Here is a 15,469-nt window from a genome sequence, read left to right as displayed (position 1 = left end):
AGTGCCCATCTCTACTGCTACCTGCCATGAGATTGGCTGTCAAAACACTTGCAAAGGCATCTATGCTTCTTTCATGGCTTGCTCTGCTATATATCTTATTACTTCTTTTCTTGCAAAAAAAATGGCATCAGCGCAAATTCTAGTGCAAATACCTTGGAATTGTCATACAACCACAATATAAGATATTCTATGAAGAGTACTAGCCACTTCAAATCCATAGTTTATAACTTATAACGAGCAATTGAACAGGCTTTTTATTATTATTTGAAAACTTGAAATCGATCTTATCAATAGATGATGATAATGTCTCTAATTTTACCTTCACTTTTTAAAAACTTTTTTGATTAAAAGCAAAAATATTAAAAAAAATAAAGAAAGGGTAAGGGTTCTATACATGATTTATTGTAAAAGTAGATGAATAAAAAGTTTTTTTTTTTTTGTAGAGATAGAGATACACTTGTATTATAATTATCTAGGTTTAAATTTTGTAAACTAATGTTATATAGGAATTTGAAAAAAAAATTAAAAAGTGAAAATCTTCAAAAGATCATTGAAAAGTGGAACTCAACAAAGTGACCGGTCCTAAACGTTGCTGTCTTTCCCGTTCCTTCCTGCCCACCTACTGGCGTAGGCACTAATGCTTCATCCGCATCCGATGGACATCGCCCAAACGGAACAACGGTAATGGGCTTTACACCGACATTAATGAGCTTCCTCCGATCCAATTATCCCCTCTTCCTAAAACCCCTCGCCCTCGTCGCCATCACCCTCGCCGCCACCTCCCTCTTCACCTCCTTCGTCCAGCGCCAAACCCCTCGTCGGCTCCCGGACCGGCCCATGGCCGCCGCCGCCCGTAGCTTCGTTCTCTGGCTCCACGGCCTGGGCGACTCCGGCCCCGCCAACGAGCCCATCCGCACCTTATTCACCTCCCCTGAGTTCAAGCACACCAAGTGGTCCTTCCCCTCCGCCCCCCACGCCCCCGTCTCCTGCAACTGTGAGGCTCCTCTCTCCCCTTCTCCCAACCTCCTTTCTTTTATTTTCTTTTCTTTTTTCTAAATTTTTTGTGGGTTTTAGTTTGTTTTCCAATAGATTTAGCCAAAGACGATTCCTTTTTTGATGTTAGGGCGGGTTCGCTTTGTATCCAATATTGTAATGTCTTCGGTGCCAGGATAATTGAACTAGGTTTGGTTGTCCTGACACTATATCGGGCTAGACTGAGAACCATCAAGATGGCTCTCCATGTTTATATGGTGATGTCGCTGAATATTTTTGAGCATTAAAGAAAATTACCAGCGAGGATCAATCACAATCTAGGGTGTTAGAGTGGAAGAGGCCAACTGTCAAATACCTGGTAGGACAAAAGTAACGAGGATAAGCAGTGAAATTCTCTAACTTGCTGATCATAGATCTTGGAATTCCTTAAACAAGGTTAATCAAGTACTGAGAACAAGAAAGAATTCTTAAGCAATGAGCAAATCAGGAGAAGGTCTCCAATATTAGGTGGAAGGTACTGGGTTGAATTTGACAAAGAAAACAATATTAGGTGGAACAGTGATCTCGTTTTAAAGAAATCTTGATTCTCTAAAATTGTTGGCGACCTGCACTGATAAATCTGAGAAACAGAATTTCAGGAAAGAAGTGCTCTAAAAAAACAACAGCCTATGGTTTTAAAGTAAACGAATTCTATTTCGTGGCTAATGGATAACAAGTTCTTGGATTTAATAATACTTGGACAAATTGGTTCAGCAAGGGGTCTGCAGATATTATGTCAAGTGAAGGGGAGAAACAATAAGCAAATTGGTCGTACATGATAGACCCTTGCAAGGTTCACAATACTGGTAATGGATTGTACACCAATGGGAGACTGGTACGGTACCATACTGAGCCATACCAGTGCACCAAAAATACTTTTTTGTTTCAAGATTTTTAAGTTTTCTTTATTTAATTTTGGGTGGAAAAGAGAGTATTGTGCATTCCTCTTTTATGTTTAAAAGTAATATTCTTTAATTTTTTATGTTACATATATAAAAAATGGCTGACTATATAAGAGATGTTAAATTAATTAAGTATAACATCTAGCTTGAACCCCGATAAAATATGAGAATATTTTGACTTAGAAATTCATCTTCCTTAACATAAAAAGTTTATTGTTTAGTTTTGGCCTTTCTTTTCTGATATTATAGTATTTTGTATAGGAAATAGTAAAAGTGCTTACATAACAAATCGTATTACTCTTGGTACAATTTGAGGATTGTTGAAGGATCCAGGAGGCTATTATTAATTAATTATCAAACATAACCGAGCAATTGGTAACAAAATAAGATTTCTAATATTTTTAGATAAGAATATAAATCCCAAAATTGCTGCTTGTCAGTTTGAAACCAATTGATGCTAAATTTGATGTCCTTTTTGGCTAAAACTGAGTATGTTCATATCATCATAAATGTGCAATGATCTTGATTTTGGAGAGAAAGGGAGGTTTTTAAGAGCCAGAGGTGAAACTTGAGAAACCATAGTTGTCCTTGTTGAACAATATGATATTTACCTCAGGGTACTAGTTCAACAAGGTTTATACTATCTACTGAATATGGTGACCCTCTGCATATGATTGAAACATTCGGTATCTGTGGGCCAAAATTTATACTCACCAATCCAAGAGATTTTTCAGTTCATGCATATATTATCTCTACAGTCTTCCAAGAAAAGTCTTTATACAAAAGAAAAGATAACCAATCGGACCTGTTTTTTCTGAATTAAAGTAATGAGGACATGTGAATGGGTTTGAAAAAGTCTTTTTTTTAAAAATACTGCATTAAAAAAATTTGACTGATTTTTTGCTTTGATTAGATTGAGAAGTAATATCTAGCTGAAATAAAAGAGAGATCGTAGAAAATGGAAGTGGCAGATGAGCAGGTGGTTTGACAGCTAGATTCTAGATAATTCAACCTACCTACTTCATGCATCCAGAAACTGAAATATCTTGTTGCGTGTTCAACTTGAATGTGAAATGCATCCTTCTTTTAGGGAATTCTCTTCCAAAACATAAGCACCACATACTTTTAGAGACTGGGAGGGAGAACAGCACTGGAATAAAAAGGAAATTAGATTCTTCTAGATGTATCTAATCAGTGGATCTTGCAGTGTTCTACATATGATGGAGAAAGATAGCACCACTTTTCTTTCAAGGTGATGATGTGCACTTACTCAGTTCATCTGACTTCTTTTTTTTTTTTCTTGTACTATAATCAAGTAGAAGTTTAACTCAAGCACATTATTCTTATATTTTTCTTATTTTATCAATTGCTTGCCATTTTAGTGTAACTGCCTTTAGTCAATGTTTTAGAAATAAGTAAATATAACTGTATATCTGATCATAAATTAACTTAATTTCATGTAAGTTAATATTGTCTGCAATATCTTGTTTCCATTTCCATTGGTTATATTTGATTTCTTATAATGATCCACCATGTTATGATGTCTTTCTCTGCAGATGGTGCTGTCATGCCTTCATGGTTTGACATTTATGAAATACCTGTGAGCGCTGTAAGTTGTGCTTCCTAATTTTATCTTGTTAATATTGTTATGCACATAGTGTAAGGTCTTGCATTTGGACACAAGTTTAACTTGATAGGCTGCTCTTCGGGTCTTCTAGTTGTGAAGTTTGCTTTCATAGGTTTTCTAGTAATTGTCATAGGGGAGTTAGCCTATCTATTGGTTTATTTATTTATCTTTGATTATTGGGGACCTAAACCTTACATATGAAGTCTGTTATAATTGCATATGTAGCTTTTAGGTCTCCCTCAAACATTTCATTTCCTGTTGAATTCTCATATAGAAGTTCTAGAGGTTCTTACATATGTTATAGGCAACCTTGCTTTTGCCTTTGGATGTCATCCCATGGCTGAAGAGATAAATACTAGTGCAGGAAACATGATAAAGCACAACGTAAGGGTTCTTGGCAACAAGACTGACATGATGAATTGCTGAGATACATGAGTGACCAGTTGAATACTTAGGTCAGATCATGTCTTGGGAATCAAGAAACCCAGTAATTTTGCACAACCCAAGGAAGAAAGAAATTATGTATATCCACCTTGTTTAAAGGTTAAACTTCATGCATAAGCTTTAACAGCATAAGTGCAGCAATAGCTCCCTTTAAATAGATTAAACTTTATCCAAAACATTCTTTAGAGCTTGTAATATTTTTAAGAGTAAATTACAAAAAAATTCCCTGAGGTTTACATTTATTACACTTACACCCAATAGTTTGTAAAACCTACATTTATATCCAATTAAATAACGGCATTAGTGAATACGTTTATCTCATGTGAAAAGTTAAAATTGCCTCCGAGTGAGGAGGAGGATACATTCATATTCTTATGTCCTTAAGTGGTTGTTATGTTATATAGGTTATTTTGGTCATTTTCAAAAAATTTTCTGATGTGGCATTTGTGTCCCATTAAAAGTTAATGGTTTGACTAACGTTCTGTTAAGTTATGTATTAAAGTATTGGATAAAAATAAACTTCAGGAGAGTAAGCATAGGTTTTTCATACTATTGGGTGTAAAGTTAATTTACCTCTAATCTCAGGAAGATTTTTGTGACTTACTCTATTTTTAAAACTATTAAAAATATCCTTTTGGGGGAAAAAATGAATCCTATTGAAAAATTGATGTAGGCCATCGTTCTTAGTTTTTAGCAAAGCATTCTTGCCGTTGGGAGAACTAAATGGCAAGTTGATGCCCCCCGCGCCCCCCCTTTCTTTAAATCTTTTTACGCTATTTGGCTGCCAAGGCACTCATTTCTCTTTCCAAAGTGGGTGGGCTCAGTTATCTGATCTGACCAACCACACCCTATGTTCCTCGATTATGATATCTGGCCTCAATTTATCTGCTGGGAGAAATAAACAAGCAATTTGGAAAAAAAAGTGAAAGAAGAAAAAGTAAAGTTAGTCCTTTGCTATATATAGTTAAACTGATCAGATCATGTATACTTACTCTTTGACATGCCCATCATATACATTATTAACTGGCTTCGGACCCTGTTGTGACCATCAGGAATCCCCGAAAGATGAAAAGGGACTTCTTAAAGCTGTTCAAAATGTGCATGCGATGATAGACAAGGAGGTAGCTGCTGGCATTAGTCCTGAAAATATATTCATCTGTGGGTTTAGTCAAGGAGGTAGATGATCTTTTCTTTTTTCTTTTATTGCTTTACTAGTATAAGATTTATTATAGTGTGGTTATCACCCGCAGACCAATTCTGATTTGACAGGTGCCTTAACCTTAGCAAGTGTGTTGCTCTACCCTAAAACTTTGGGAGGAGGTGCTGTCTTCAGTGGATGGGTTCCTTTTAATTCGTCAATCATAGAATGCATATCACCTGAAGCTAGAAAGGTACTTAACAGGGGTGACTAAATTTCACCTCAAATATTATATTTATAATTGTTATATGGTGTCTTAACTCCATGTGTTTGGTAATCATTGCTATGGTATGTGCTTGTATGAGCATGTGTGATTCTTAATGTTTTGGATGAGTGAGTATTTTTGAGCCATACTATTAGGACCAACATATTTGCTTGACTTGATACCTGCATATGCCAGTCATATAAAACATTATAAATTTTGAAAATAATATAACATTCTCAAGTAGTTATATGTTCACATCTAATAGTATATCTATAGTAGTTGTGTGGTGGCTTTACTCGTGTTTGGTAATCATTGCTGTGGTATGTGTTCCTATGAGAATTCATGATATTTAATGCTTTAGATTGGCATTTTGAGCCACTCCTGCTGGGACTGTCAATTATGTACCAACATATGCATGTCAAATAAAACAATAAAAATTCTAACGTAATGAAATATGGTCAAATAGCTGTATCACAATACTGTACGTGTTTTTTTTTTCTTCACTTTTTTCGCTGAATGTGGACATAGGCAACATCAAGCTAAATACTGGGGGATAGCCTCCCTTATATTCCCCTAACTCTAGAAAAGACAGGATTTGATCATGGTTATCTGATAAACCACCAAGAGACTGCCAGCAAGCTAGCTGGCAACAACCTGGGTTGTTTCTAAAATGATTAGAAATTTTGGGACTCAAGTATGAACTCATACAGAAAGAAAGTGATGAAATGATTGCTCAAAACTCTCAACCTTGGTTTCTACATTTATGATACAAAATGTGACAACATATCTTATAGCCTGAAGCTGCATTTGTAGTGTAAGTGGAAGCTGTTGGGTACACAATTAATGATACTATGAAATGGGATCTATAGAAAGCAAATCAGAAGATAATATATGGTATTTTATTTAGAACAACCACCATGGTAAGGTTCATCTTGCTAGGACAACTGTAGGTTTGCTGAGGGACATAGCTTACTCCTAAAAGAATTCATATCATAGCTTATCCCTAAAAGAGGATTTATATCATATAATGCCATACACTGCCGAGTGATCCAATGAATGATGCGTTGACTTGATTGCATACTTTTTCTCTCAAATTCATCTATAGGGACCGATTTGCATTGATTATGACATTTGCTTATTCTTTCTTCATGCAATATACTGATCTGGAATATTGCAGACGCCCATTTTGTGGTCTCATGGCATGGCTGATAGAACAGTACTGTTTGGGGCTGGGCAAGCTGGACCTCCTTTTCTGGAGCAAGCTGGTATGAGCTGTGAATTTAAGGTACTTATCTGCTGCTGATCTCCAGCTTTTTGTGTTTTAGCCAGGTGGGTATCCACATTTTTGTGGCTATTGCACATCAGGGCCTCAGATGCATGTTAGACTTATCTACTCCTGTAATCATCATCACTAAATAGAGTGCTAAACTTACAAGCACCCAAGTTTGTCAAATTGACATGAACCTCCTGTCGGTGCAGGTACTCAGCTTCATGCTGGGCCTCCATGGAATATCTACATTGGTTCTAATCATTGAGGCCAAAAAGGCCATACATGGGCACAGAATTCACCTCATCCTTTTTATTTTCATATCTCACTCACCCTCACCTGTGATGGTGTAGTGATTGCCATGAGAAAAGCCGATGGTGGATCACCTGCCTCTGGTGGTAATTCTTTTAGCCAAATTGGCTGTGTGCAGACAGGATCCCCCTCAACTGCTTTTGTCATGTTAATCACCCCCACCTGTGACAGCATAGTGATTGACATGAGAAAATCCGATGGTTAGTCACCACTGTGCTCGTTTGGACATGATATTTGTTTGGTAGGAGGAGCAAGTGGCTGGCACCGCATTTAGGTGTGAAACACCTGCACACATGAATATATAGCATGCCTACACTAGATATTTCCCTGTACCTTCTATTAAGTATTTGATTATTTTTGGAAATTTCAGGCTTATCCTGATCTTGTCCATTCTATAACAAACGAAGAGCTGAAGTCCCTTGAGGCATGGATCAAGACTCGTCTCAAGAGCTCTTCATGAAAATCTGTCATCTTCAGATGCTCTATGTTGAGGATCATCTCTTCCACCATATTCTGAGTTTCTTGCAGCTTCAATCGCATTATTGACATTAAAGAGATGTTGTTGTTCATGGATGCCAGGCTTGCGCCCTTTCTCTCTTTTGTGACATTTTTATTATGAAATATTGGTTTACAAAACTGAAATATCTCAGAAGTGTTCAGCATGGATAATACCTTCAGAATGCTTAATTCAAGAATCTGCTTTGTGAGTTTGATTTCAATGACAAGTGCATAATTTTCTTTCTGCTGCACAAACAATATATAGACCAAGTTGAAGTCAGAGGATGGATGAGAAAGGGTTGTTTTTTTTGGTGCGAAAGAAGGATTCACCTTCCTTCGTCCTAAGATCACGCAATAGTCTCTTCAAGATTTGCGTGGGAGGATGGATGAAGGAGTTCGAGTTTAGAGTGCTTTGAGAGCTGTGCAGGGTGCGATCCAATAGTCAAGGTCACAAAGGAAGATCTATCACTCTCTCAACCTGAACTCAGAATGTATTAACATTATTGCAGGTTAGTGAACGGCAATTTATTATATTTTTGAATTTCCAACTCTAATTGGTGTCAGAATTGTGAGAGAGAAACCAAGATTTCTGACATCTATGCTCGAAGCTATTGGAATGTAGGCCTTTCTGCATGCTGGTTTCTAGAATAAACTGATGAACTAGGGTTCCTCCTGTGCCAAGGTTTTTTTTTTTTTTTGTCGTTCTTCTGTGCCGAGTTGCAAACTAGTGTTTTTTCATGTAATAACATATTACAAATAGATCAGCCGAACAGTTTGAAGTAATCAATTGTTGGCCTTGGTAGAGGACCTGAAGTATGTAACTTAATTCAGTAAATTGGACATCCTAATGGCTGGCCTGAGTTAACCCAGTGTCGACATCTAGAATAAACTGTTGCTGAATAGGCCCAGGTGGTTCCTAAAAACCAAATCTATTCCGCCGTTCCACACTATATTGATGTTTGTTCAAGTAACACTGTTATTAGTCGAATCCATAGACCATATAAAGGTATTTTGTAGCTGGATTTAGCTGAGACTAGATTTAAAGACCAAGAAAGGAAGCGGAGAACGATGGTAGAAGAGGGTGGAAGCACGGGTTGAGGACGGACCCAACCTCATAATAATTAGCTCCAAGGCGTACGTTGTCCAGGGTTTTTGCCCTCTCCATTCAGTAACGGCACAGTAAGCTGTTTACCTAACGACGCAATGAGTCGTTGGCATGCTTTTTACTCGTTTAGAACTTGAATAATAACTTCTTTTTTCTTTTTCTTTTTTTTGATGGAAAACGGCATTCATATAGCCCTTACTTGGGTACAACCTACCAAGTCAGAAAGAAAAAATGATATAGGGGAGATGGAATCTCAATGGCAAGAGTCCAAAAAAACTCTCCAGAGTGTCGAGCAACATAGGGGGCAACCCAGTCTGCGACTCTGTTGGTCTTCCAATATATGTGTGTTGCCTGGAAGGAGGCCAACCTTCTGACCAGCCTGCGGGTCTCCCGAATCAGTAGATAACCATCCCCATATCGATCACCTCCCTGCATCCAATTGATCACCGTGGAGGAATTTCCCTCGAGGTATATCATGTCTGCCCCAGGCACCCTCCTCGCATAGGAGATACCCTCCCAATTCCCATACTGCCCGAAGTCTGCCTCGATGACTGTCGAACCAGGGGAACGTCAGCCTCATGCGCCAAACAAACTGCCATGGTGGTCTCTGATCACAAATCCCACTCCTCCATAAGCTCCATCCGCCGACATGCTGCCATCAAAATTAACCTTGAGATGACCGAGAGTGGGGGCACCCAGGAGAAAAGGGCAAACCTGAGTGCTGAAATTGCGGAACAGGTGTCCCAAATGTCTCCAACCATCCTAAAGGAACTCAACGCAACTGCCGTGACAACCTCAGCAGCATAACGAAATGCTCTATTCACTACTGTCCTCGGTGTCGACCCACTGCCCTCGAAGAGGCAGATATTCCTATCCAAGCATATGTGGTAGGCTAGGTATGACCCCCTGGTGCCCTCTTCAGCTGTTTTCAGTCTCCTCATGGCCTCCCTCAAGTAGCGTAGCAGGTCCTCAATTCACTCCAATGCCTGTAGGACAGAGCCAGAGACAAGTCCCCAAACCCGCACTACCCTGGGGCATCTAAGTAGGGCATGGGTAATGGTCTCCTCCATGTCTAGGCAAGTCTCACAAAACAGAGAGATTCGAACTTCTCGCGCAATTAACATCTTTCTGGTCGGTAGGCAACCCCAAGCCACCTTCCATATGAAAAGGGCCACTCGAGGATGGATCCGCATCCTCCAAATCCAACCACCATCCATCCGCCGAGCTGGCTCCCTACTGAATAACGCATGAAGGTCGCTGGCTCGTGCCCTGGATCACCCTAATGGCCCCCATACTAATCTGTCAGCCTCCATCTTGGATGAAATGGGAAGGGCCAAGATCCTCTCCGCCAGATGCTCCCCGAAGGCCTCCTGGACCAATCCCTCCCTCCATTTGCCCTCCTCAGGAACAATCAAGTCACTGACCTGAAGTCTGGCCAACCTAGCCGTGTCTACCATGGTCGGCAATCGACTGATAGGCATCTCCGTCACCCAACTATCCTCCAATACATACACTGACTGTCCGTCACCTATGGCCCATATGATCGTCGGGAGCATCCGCGGAGCTCTAGTACACATCTTCCTCCAAATCGGTGAATAGTGGCGCCGCCCCCGGATGCTCTCCCTCGCCGGAATGGCCCCATACTTAGCCCTCAGGAGTGAGGACCACATATTGTCAGGCTCCAATAGAAACCTAGCTACATATCTTGCACCTAGGGCCTCCCGCATAGCCACTAATGATGGCACCCCCAGTTTACCAGTCCTGGTCAGCTGGCACACTACCTCCCAGGCTATTAGGTGAATCCCTTCTCTGTCATCACGTCTCTCCCAAATAAAGTTCCTGAATATCTACTCAAGTGTCCTCAATGGCGCCACTGGGAGTATGGCGTTGGACAACAAGTAAATCGGAACCGATGTGAGAACCGAACTCACCAAGGTGACCCTACCCATCATGGAAAGTGCGTGCAACTGCCACCCTTCTAATTTTGTCTGATGCTAAGCTCTAGAGAGGAGCAGTTCCCACTGCTGAGGCACCATCCCGAGATCGGAACCCCCAAGTATCTCAGTGTGCCCTCCTGCTTACCTACTCCCAGAATCTCCATAATGGCATCCTTAACTCTTGCTTTTGTCTTCGGACTGAAGCAGACAGCTGACTTGTCCAGGTTGACCCATTGCCCAGATGCCGCACAATAGTCCAAAGGGTCTTCCTGATGGTCCGGGCAGCCTGCCTCGTCGCTCAGGCTAACAACAAACAATCATCAGCAAAGAATAATAGTTATTTTTCATTCCTTATTAGCATAAACCATGATTAATTCTTTTAGCAATAGACATAATTATATCAATTGAATCATTTGCACAGTCCAAGATGTGATCAAATTCACAGCATGTAGCATAAGGTTCTAATAACAACATCAGACAGTTGTAATTCTCACCATCAATCATTCTTATAATATAAAAAAAAAAAGGAGGAAAGACGGCCGAATAATGCAGAGTCACGCAGACCATGAATTCAAGTTTCCATTTACTTGATTGGTGCTGGACATTTATTGTACCAGCGCATGATGCAAACCCTAATTATATATTATACTAACTAAACTTTCTAGATGAAGAACAACATTGTTACTTAGCATTCACGTAAAAGTCTTGTTAGATTTGATACACAGCAGGGATAGCCTGCCTCCTACACACCACGGCCCAATTAAGCCTCTGTGGTCCCAACTCTCTGAGCCAATCATAAGGAGACTTTAATCAACAGCATTGCTCGAGTCACACCCCCCCTTTTTTTTTTTTTTTTTTTTGTTAAAGAAAAAGGATGGAGAGGGGGAGGAAAAACCCAACCCGCATAGTAGCTCCCACTGAGCCCACCTTCCACCAAGGAATGTTCGATGTGGATAGAAATTTGACTCATATCCTTCCCAACCCGTAGGCCACTCCACGTATGAGTACGTCATTCCAGCGCCATTCCAGCGCCACCTCAGTGCCAGCTGGACCAGATAGCAGTCCCACCGAGTGTGTCCAAGCAGGAGGCATCCGGTCCCTACATTTAATCGACACCCGCGCATTTCAAATCTGGACCGCGCCGGTAGAACCAAAGCTTCGTCCCAATCGTGCTACCATGGCAAGTCACACCTTCAATAAGCACTGATTGCATATTATAAAAGATTTTAAAAAGAATTAAATCCAACGGCCAAGACGGTACAGCTAGCTCACCGGCACCGAGCAACCGAACAACGAGAGCCTTTAAACGATATCTTAAATTAATGCTCTCCCCTTTTCTGCTGGGCGGAAACACCTCAAGCGTCCCTTTCTTTCACTCTCAGCAGCGTTTCCCACTCTGAAATTCTGGCCATCCATGCATGCAGGCCGTTGGGAACCATTGCACGTTCTAGAATCATATCATTTTTCTCGCTGTTAGATAGCCCACCACCCTTTGTTACCTCAGAAGTCAGAACCATATTTTTTTTACGAGCCTCTCATTGTCATCTTACGGCGCGCCTTAGCTTCTCTGCAGTTCTCACCAACCCAACTATTTAGTCATTACCCCACTCGCCTCCGCATTTCTCTTCCTGGTTGGAGATGTCACCAAACAGTCTGCCTTGGCTTCTGCTGCTTCAGCTCTTGCTGCATCTCGCTGAGATCGCTGCCAAAGTCCCGGCAATCATCATCTTCGGGGACTCGTCGGTGGACACCGGGAACAACAACTACATACAGACCACCGCAAGGAGCAACTTCAAGCCTTACGGCCGGGACTTCATCGGCGGTCAGCCCACAGGTCGATTCTGCAACGGGCGGCTTGCGACCGACTTCATCTCGGAAGCCTTCGGGCTCCCGCCGGCCGTGCCGGCCTACCTCGATCCCAAGTACGGCATCAAGGACTTCGCCTCCGGCGTCTGCTTCGCCTCCGCCGGCAGCGGCTTCGACAACACCACATCTGACGTGCTGGTAAGTCCTTGGCCCGCAATTCCGCGTTATAATTTCATGTGATTCCGTCCGCGGTCCGTCCGTCCTCCTTTGAGCTGATGTTAGCTTGCTTCTTTCTGCAGTCCGTCCTAACTCCATGGAAGCAATTGGAGTTTTTCAAAGAATTCAGTGGCAAGCTGAAGGCTTACCAAGGGGAAGCCCAGGCCCAAGAGACATTGAGCGAGGCTCTGTATATTATAAGCTTGGGAACTAATGATTTCCTCGAGAACTACTACATGGTGCCCTGCGGCCGGCGCTCGCAGTATACCGTGGAAGAGTACCAGGACTTCCTAATCGGCATTGCTGAAGGTTTCGTCAGGCAAATCTACCAGTTGGGTGCTCGCAAAGTAGACCTCGCCGGCATCCTTCCGATGGGGTGTTTGCCGTTGGAACGAGCCACCAATCCGATGATCGGGGCTTGCAACGAGATGTACAACAAGGTGGCGTCGGATTTTAACGGCAAGCTGCAGTTCTCGATCGAAAAGCTTAACCGCGAAATGCATGGTATCAGAATCGTATACAGCGATATCTACCAAGTTTTCTTGGATGTCGTCCGGACGCCATCGACATATGGTGAGTTCAAACAAAATCTCTCCCACGCCCTTCCACTAACGGGTACCAATGAATGATCCATCATCACATAAATGCCAACATTTTTGGCGTTGGCATCAGACGGTGGATCACTGTGGTCCACCTCCAATATCAATACTGTCACAAGTTATAGATGCATCTGCAAGCATAATTCATAAGTGGGCGGTCGCATATTTTTCATTTAGGGGACCACTTTTAGATGTGTTCGAAAACTAATATTGAGATATTTTTGTACAATAATCCCTCACTAGATTCATGAAGACCGTAACTAGGTGGTGGCCTTTCCATGATTAATAAGTTGCTCCAATTGGGTTGCTATTTTCAGCTCAAAACTTTGAATTTGGTATAAGAGTCGCGGCTTAAAATTAAGGATCAATAGATGTACATGCATGTACGCGCACGGACAATACTGATGCCTAAAACCAGCATCATTATGAAGAAATTATTAGGTGGACTAGGTCCAACGGATCAGGCTCCATCCCACAAGTACGGTGGACAACAGAATGAATTCTCGCACCGTTCTGATCTTGAATGGTTTAAATACAAGATGGCGGGGGGTGACTATTAAACCGGTCCCAAATGTTATTATCAGTTAACTTCCCTCGAAAGAAGAAGAAAAATATTGATGATAAGGAACTGGATTAAGCTGAAGCTAGGATGAAGGGCACAAGCACTATATATATATATATATATATATATATATATATATATATATATAGACTCAATTACTTTCTGGCTAGTTAGATTGGCCATCAAACTCTGATGTGTTTACATGGCGTGCAGGATTTGAGGACGCAGAATCCGGCTGTTGCGCCACTGGAATTTTTGAGATGGGATACTTTTGCAACACAAGGAGTGTGTTCACATGCCAGGATGCCAACAAGTATGTCTTCTGGGATGCGTTCCACCCAACCGAGAGGATGAACCGCATCGTTGCCGATCAAGTGATGAACGCTACTCTCGGCATATTTAAGTAATGCATGTATTGCTGGGTTGGAGTGACACATATTACCATGTAAATCTAATATTATTCTCATCCGGAGTTATATAACCATGCTACGTACGTGCAATTACGTTTTTATTCAGATAGCCAAGCAATTTGAAGTCTGTTTCTGTGGAACAGACTTAAATATTTCATAACTTTGTCACCAGAAAGTAGTATAGGGCGTGGGGCCAATTCATTGAAATATTGAACTGTTACAAGAAGAGAGAAGAAAAAAAAGAAGGCAGTAAGGACACTAGACTGCCAAAAAGAAGTAAAAACCCGAGAGATTTCACCATCTGTCGACAGAGATTAAACCAAGGAAAAGTTTGGTAACTTCATTTATGATTATAACAAACACAATGCATCTATAGCTGATGCTGATTGGATTTAAGGATAAGAAACAGATTTAGTAAAAAATATCTTAATATAATCTTAATGATGAAGGTAACCTTTATCCAATATCTTGAGTCATATAATAAGTATGCTTTTGAAACTAGAGCTGTGTGGATACTTAATACTTGTAGGGATGCAAGGATTGAGGATACCTTCTTCTCAACCCTGGAGGATTCAGGAAATGTTTGGTTGTGGAATATATGGAGGAACAAAGTGGAGGAATGTCTCCCTGTTCCTCCACTTTTTTCCCCATTTTGTCTATCAAACAACCAACTTTGGTCTGATGGAATAGGCTCATACTATTCCAGTTCTCTTCCACAAGATATTACCCCTCTTGCATCATAAGTCTTTTCCAGCCTTAGACTTGAATAGTCTTATTCCCTCTCACGGGATAGCCCAATTATTATGTTGCCCCATCCACTCTCTAAATATATAAAAAAGTGGGACAACAATTTTATCATTGTGATAAAATTCAAATCAATGTAAAATTTAATGCACATTAAATGCACTTTATTCCCTACCTCTATCCTACATTTTTTTCCTTGAAGGCCAGAAATGTTAAAAAGCTCTTATTATATGGAATAGGTCAATTCCTTCTGTAGCATTAGGATAACTTTTCTCTTGTTGACTCCAAATTTATCCCGCAGCCAAATACTACTTGTGGTCTTGAAGAAACTTTTTATGTCCAATAATTAATCAGATATCAACCAACAATAAGAAATGGTCAAAAATATTAGGCCAATCAAGGTTGATTTATCATTTATGTCTTGACACTAGGACTTTTAACTTATACAAGAGACGACATATGGGTCGTTTGCTATTGAAATTAACTTCCTAAAGGAAGTTATCAGAATATAGAATTGTTATTTGCAAAAACAACCATCCAAAAGCAGTTGCTTATGTAAGAACCTGCTGTTACCTATAAAAAAAGGGTTGGCAGAAGAAGAAACC

At 40.7% G+C, this 15,469-nt stretch overlaps 2 protein-coding genes across 3 annotated transcripts; both read left to right on the top strand.

The window, feature by feature from the left end:
- Nucleotides 1–581: 581 nt before the first annotated feature.
- LOC103718857 (putative carboxylesterase Os04g0669500) lies at nucleotides 582–7,706 on the top strand. Of its 2 annotated transcripts, none has more exons than XM_039130070.2 (6): nucleotides 582–994; nucleotides 3,491–3,543; nucleotides 5,058–5,181; nucleotides 5,275–5,396; nucleotides 6,586–6,693; nucleotides 6,888–7,706. In XM_039130070.2, the coding sequence occupies exons 1-6, from the start codon at nucleotides 685–687 to the stop codon at nucleotides 7,026–7,028; spliced, it is 858 nt and encodes a 285-aa protein (XP_038985998.2). In that variant the 5' UTR covers nucleotides 582–684; the 3' UTR covers nucleotides 7,029–7,706. The 2 variants fall into 2 exon arrangements, with proteins under 2 accessions (XP_038985998.2, XP_008806076.2); XM_008807854.5 differs by having other exon boundaries at nucleotides 584–994; nucleotides 7,358–7,706.
- Nucleotides 7,707–12,086: 4,380 nt separating this feature from the next.
- On the top strand, nucleotides 12,087–14,225 carry LOC103718868 (GDSL esterase/lipase At2g04570-like). Its single transcript, XM_008807868.5, has 3 exons — nucleotides 12,087–12,531; nucleotides 12,633–13,122; nucleotides 13,924–14,225. Exons 1-3 carry the CDS (start codon nucleotides 12,166–12,168, stop codon nucleotides 14,115–14,117), a joined length of 1,050 nt encoding a protein of 349 aa, XP_008806090.2. The 5' UTR covers nucleotides 12,087–12,165; the 3' UTR covers nucleotides 14,118–14,225.
- Nucleotides 14,226–15,469: the final 1,244 nt, after the last annotated feature.

Source organism: Phoenix dactylifera, chromosome 2, assembly GCF_051530095.1.
Source record: "Phoenix dactylifera cultivar Ajwa chromosome 2, Ajwa_hap1_PhDact_Kaust_v1.1, whole genome shotgun sequence".
NCBI lineage: Eukaryota > Viridiplantae > Streptophyta > Magnoliopsida > Arecales > Arecaceae > Phoenix > Phoenix dactylifera.
The sequence above is the reverse complement of the archived record's forward strand: the minus strand, read 5'-3'. Positions and strand labels throughout refer to the sequence as shown.

Excerpts from the sequence above, each read along its gene's own strand:
- LOC103718857 (XM_039130070.2), top strand. The coding sequence starts at position 685 with ATGGGCTTTACACCGACATTAATGAGCTTCCTCCGATCCAATTATCCC. Across the intron at positions 3,544-5,057 it reads ATGAAATACCTGTGAGCGCT|GAATCCCCGAAAGATGAAAA; the intron begins GTAAGTTGTGCT and ends TGTGACCATCAG. Across the intron at positions 5,397-6,585 it reads TATCACCTGAAGCTAGAAAG|ACGCCCATTTTGTGGTCTCA; the intron begins GTACTTAACAGG and ends GGAATATTGCAG.
- LOC103718868 (XM_008807868.5), top strand. The coding sequence starts at position 12,166 with ATGTCACCAAACAGTCTGCCTTGGCTTCTGCTGCTTCAGCTCTTGCTG. Across the intron at positions 12,532-12,632 it reads ACACCACATCTGACGTGCTG|TCCGTCCTAACTCCATGGAA; the intron begins GTAAGTCCTTGG and ends TTCTTTCTGCAG. Across the intron at positions 13,123-13,923 it reads CCGGACGCCATCGACATATG|GATTTGAGGACGCAGAATCC; the intron begins GTGAGTTCAAAC and ends CATGGCGTGCAG.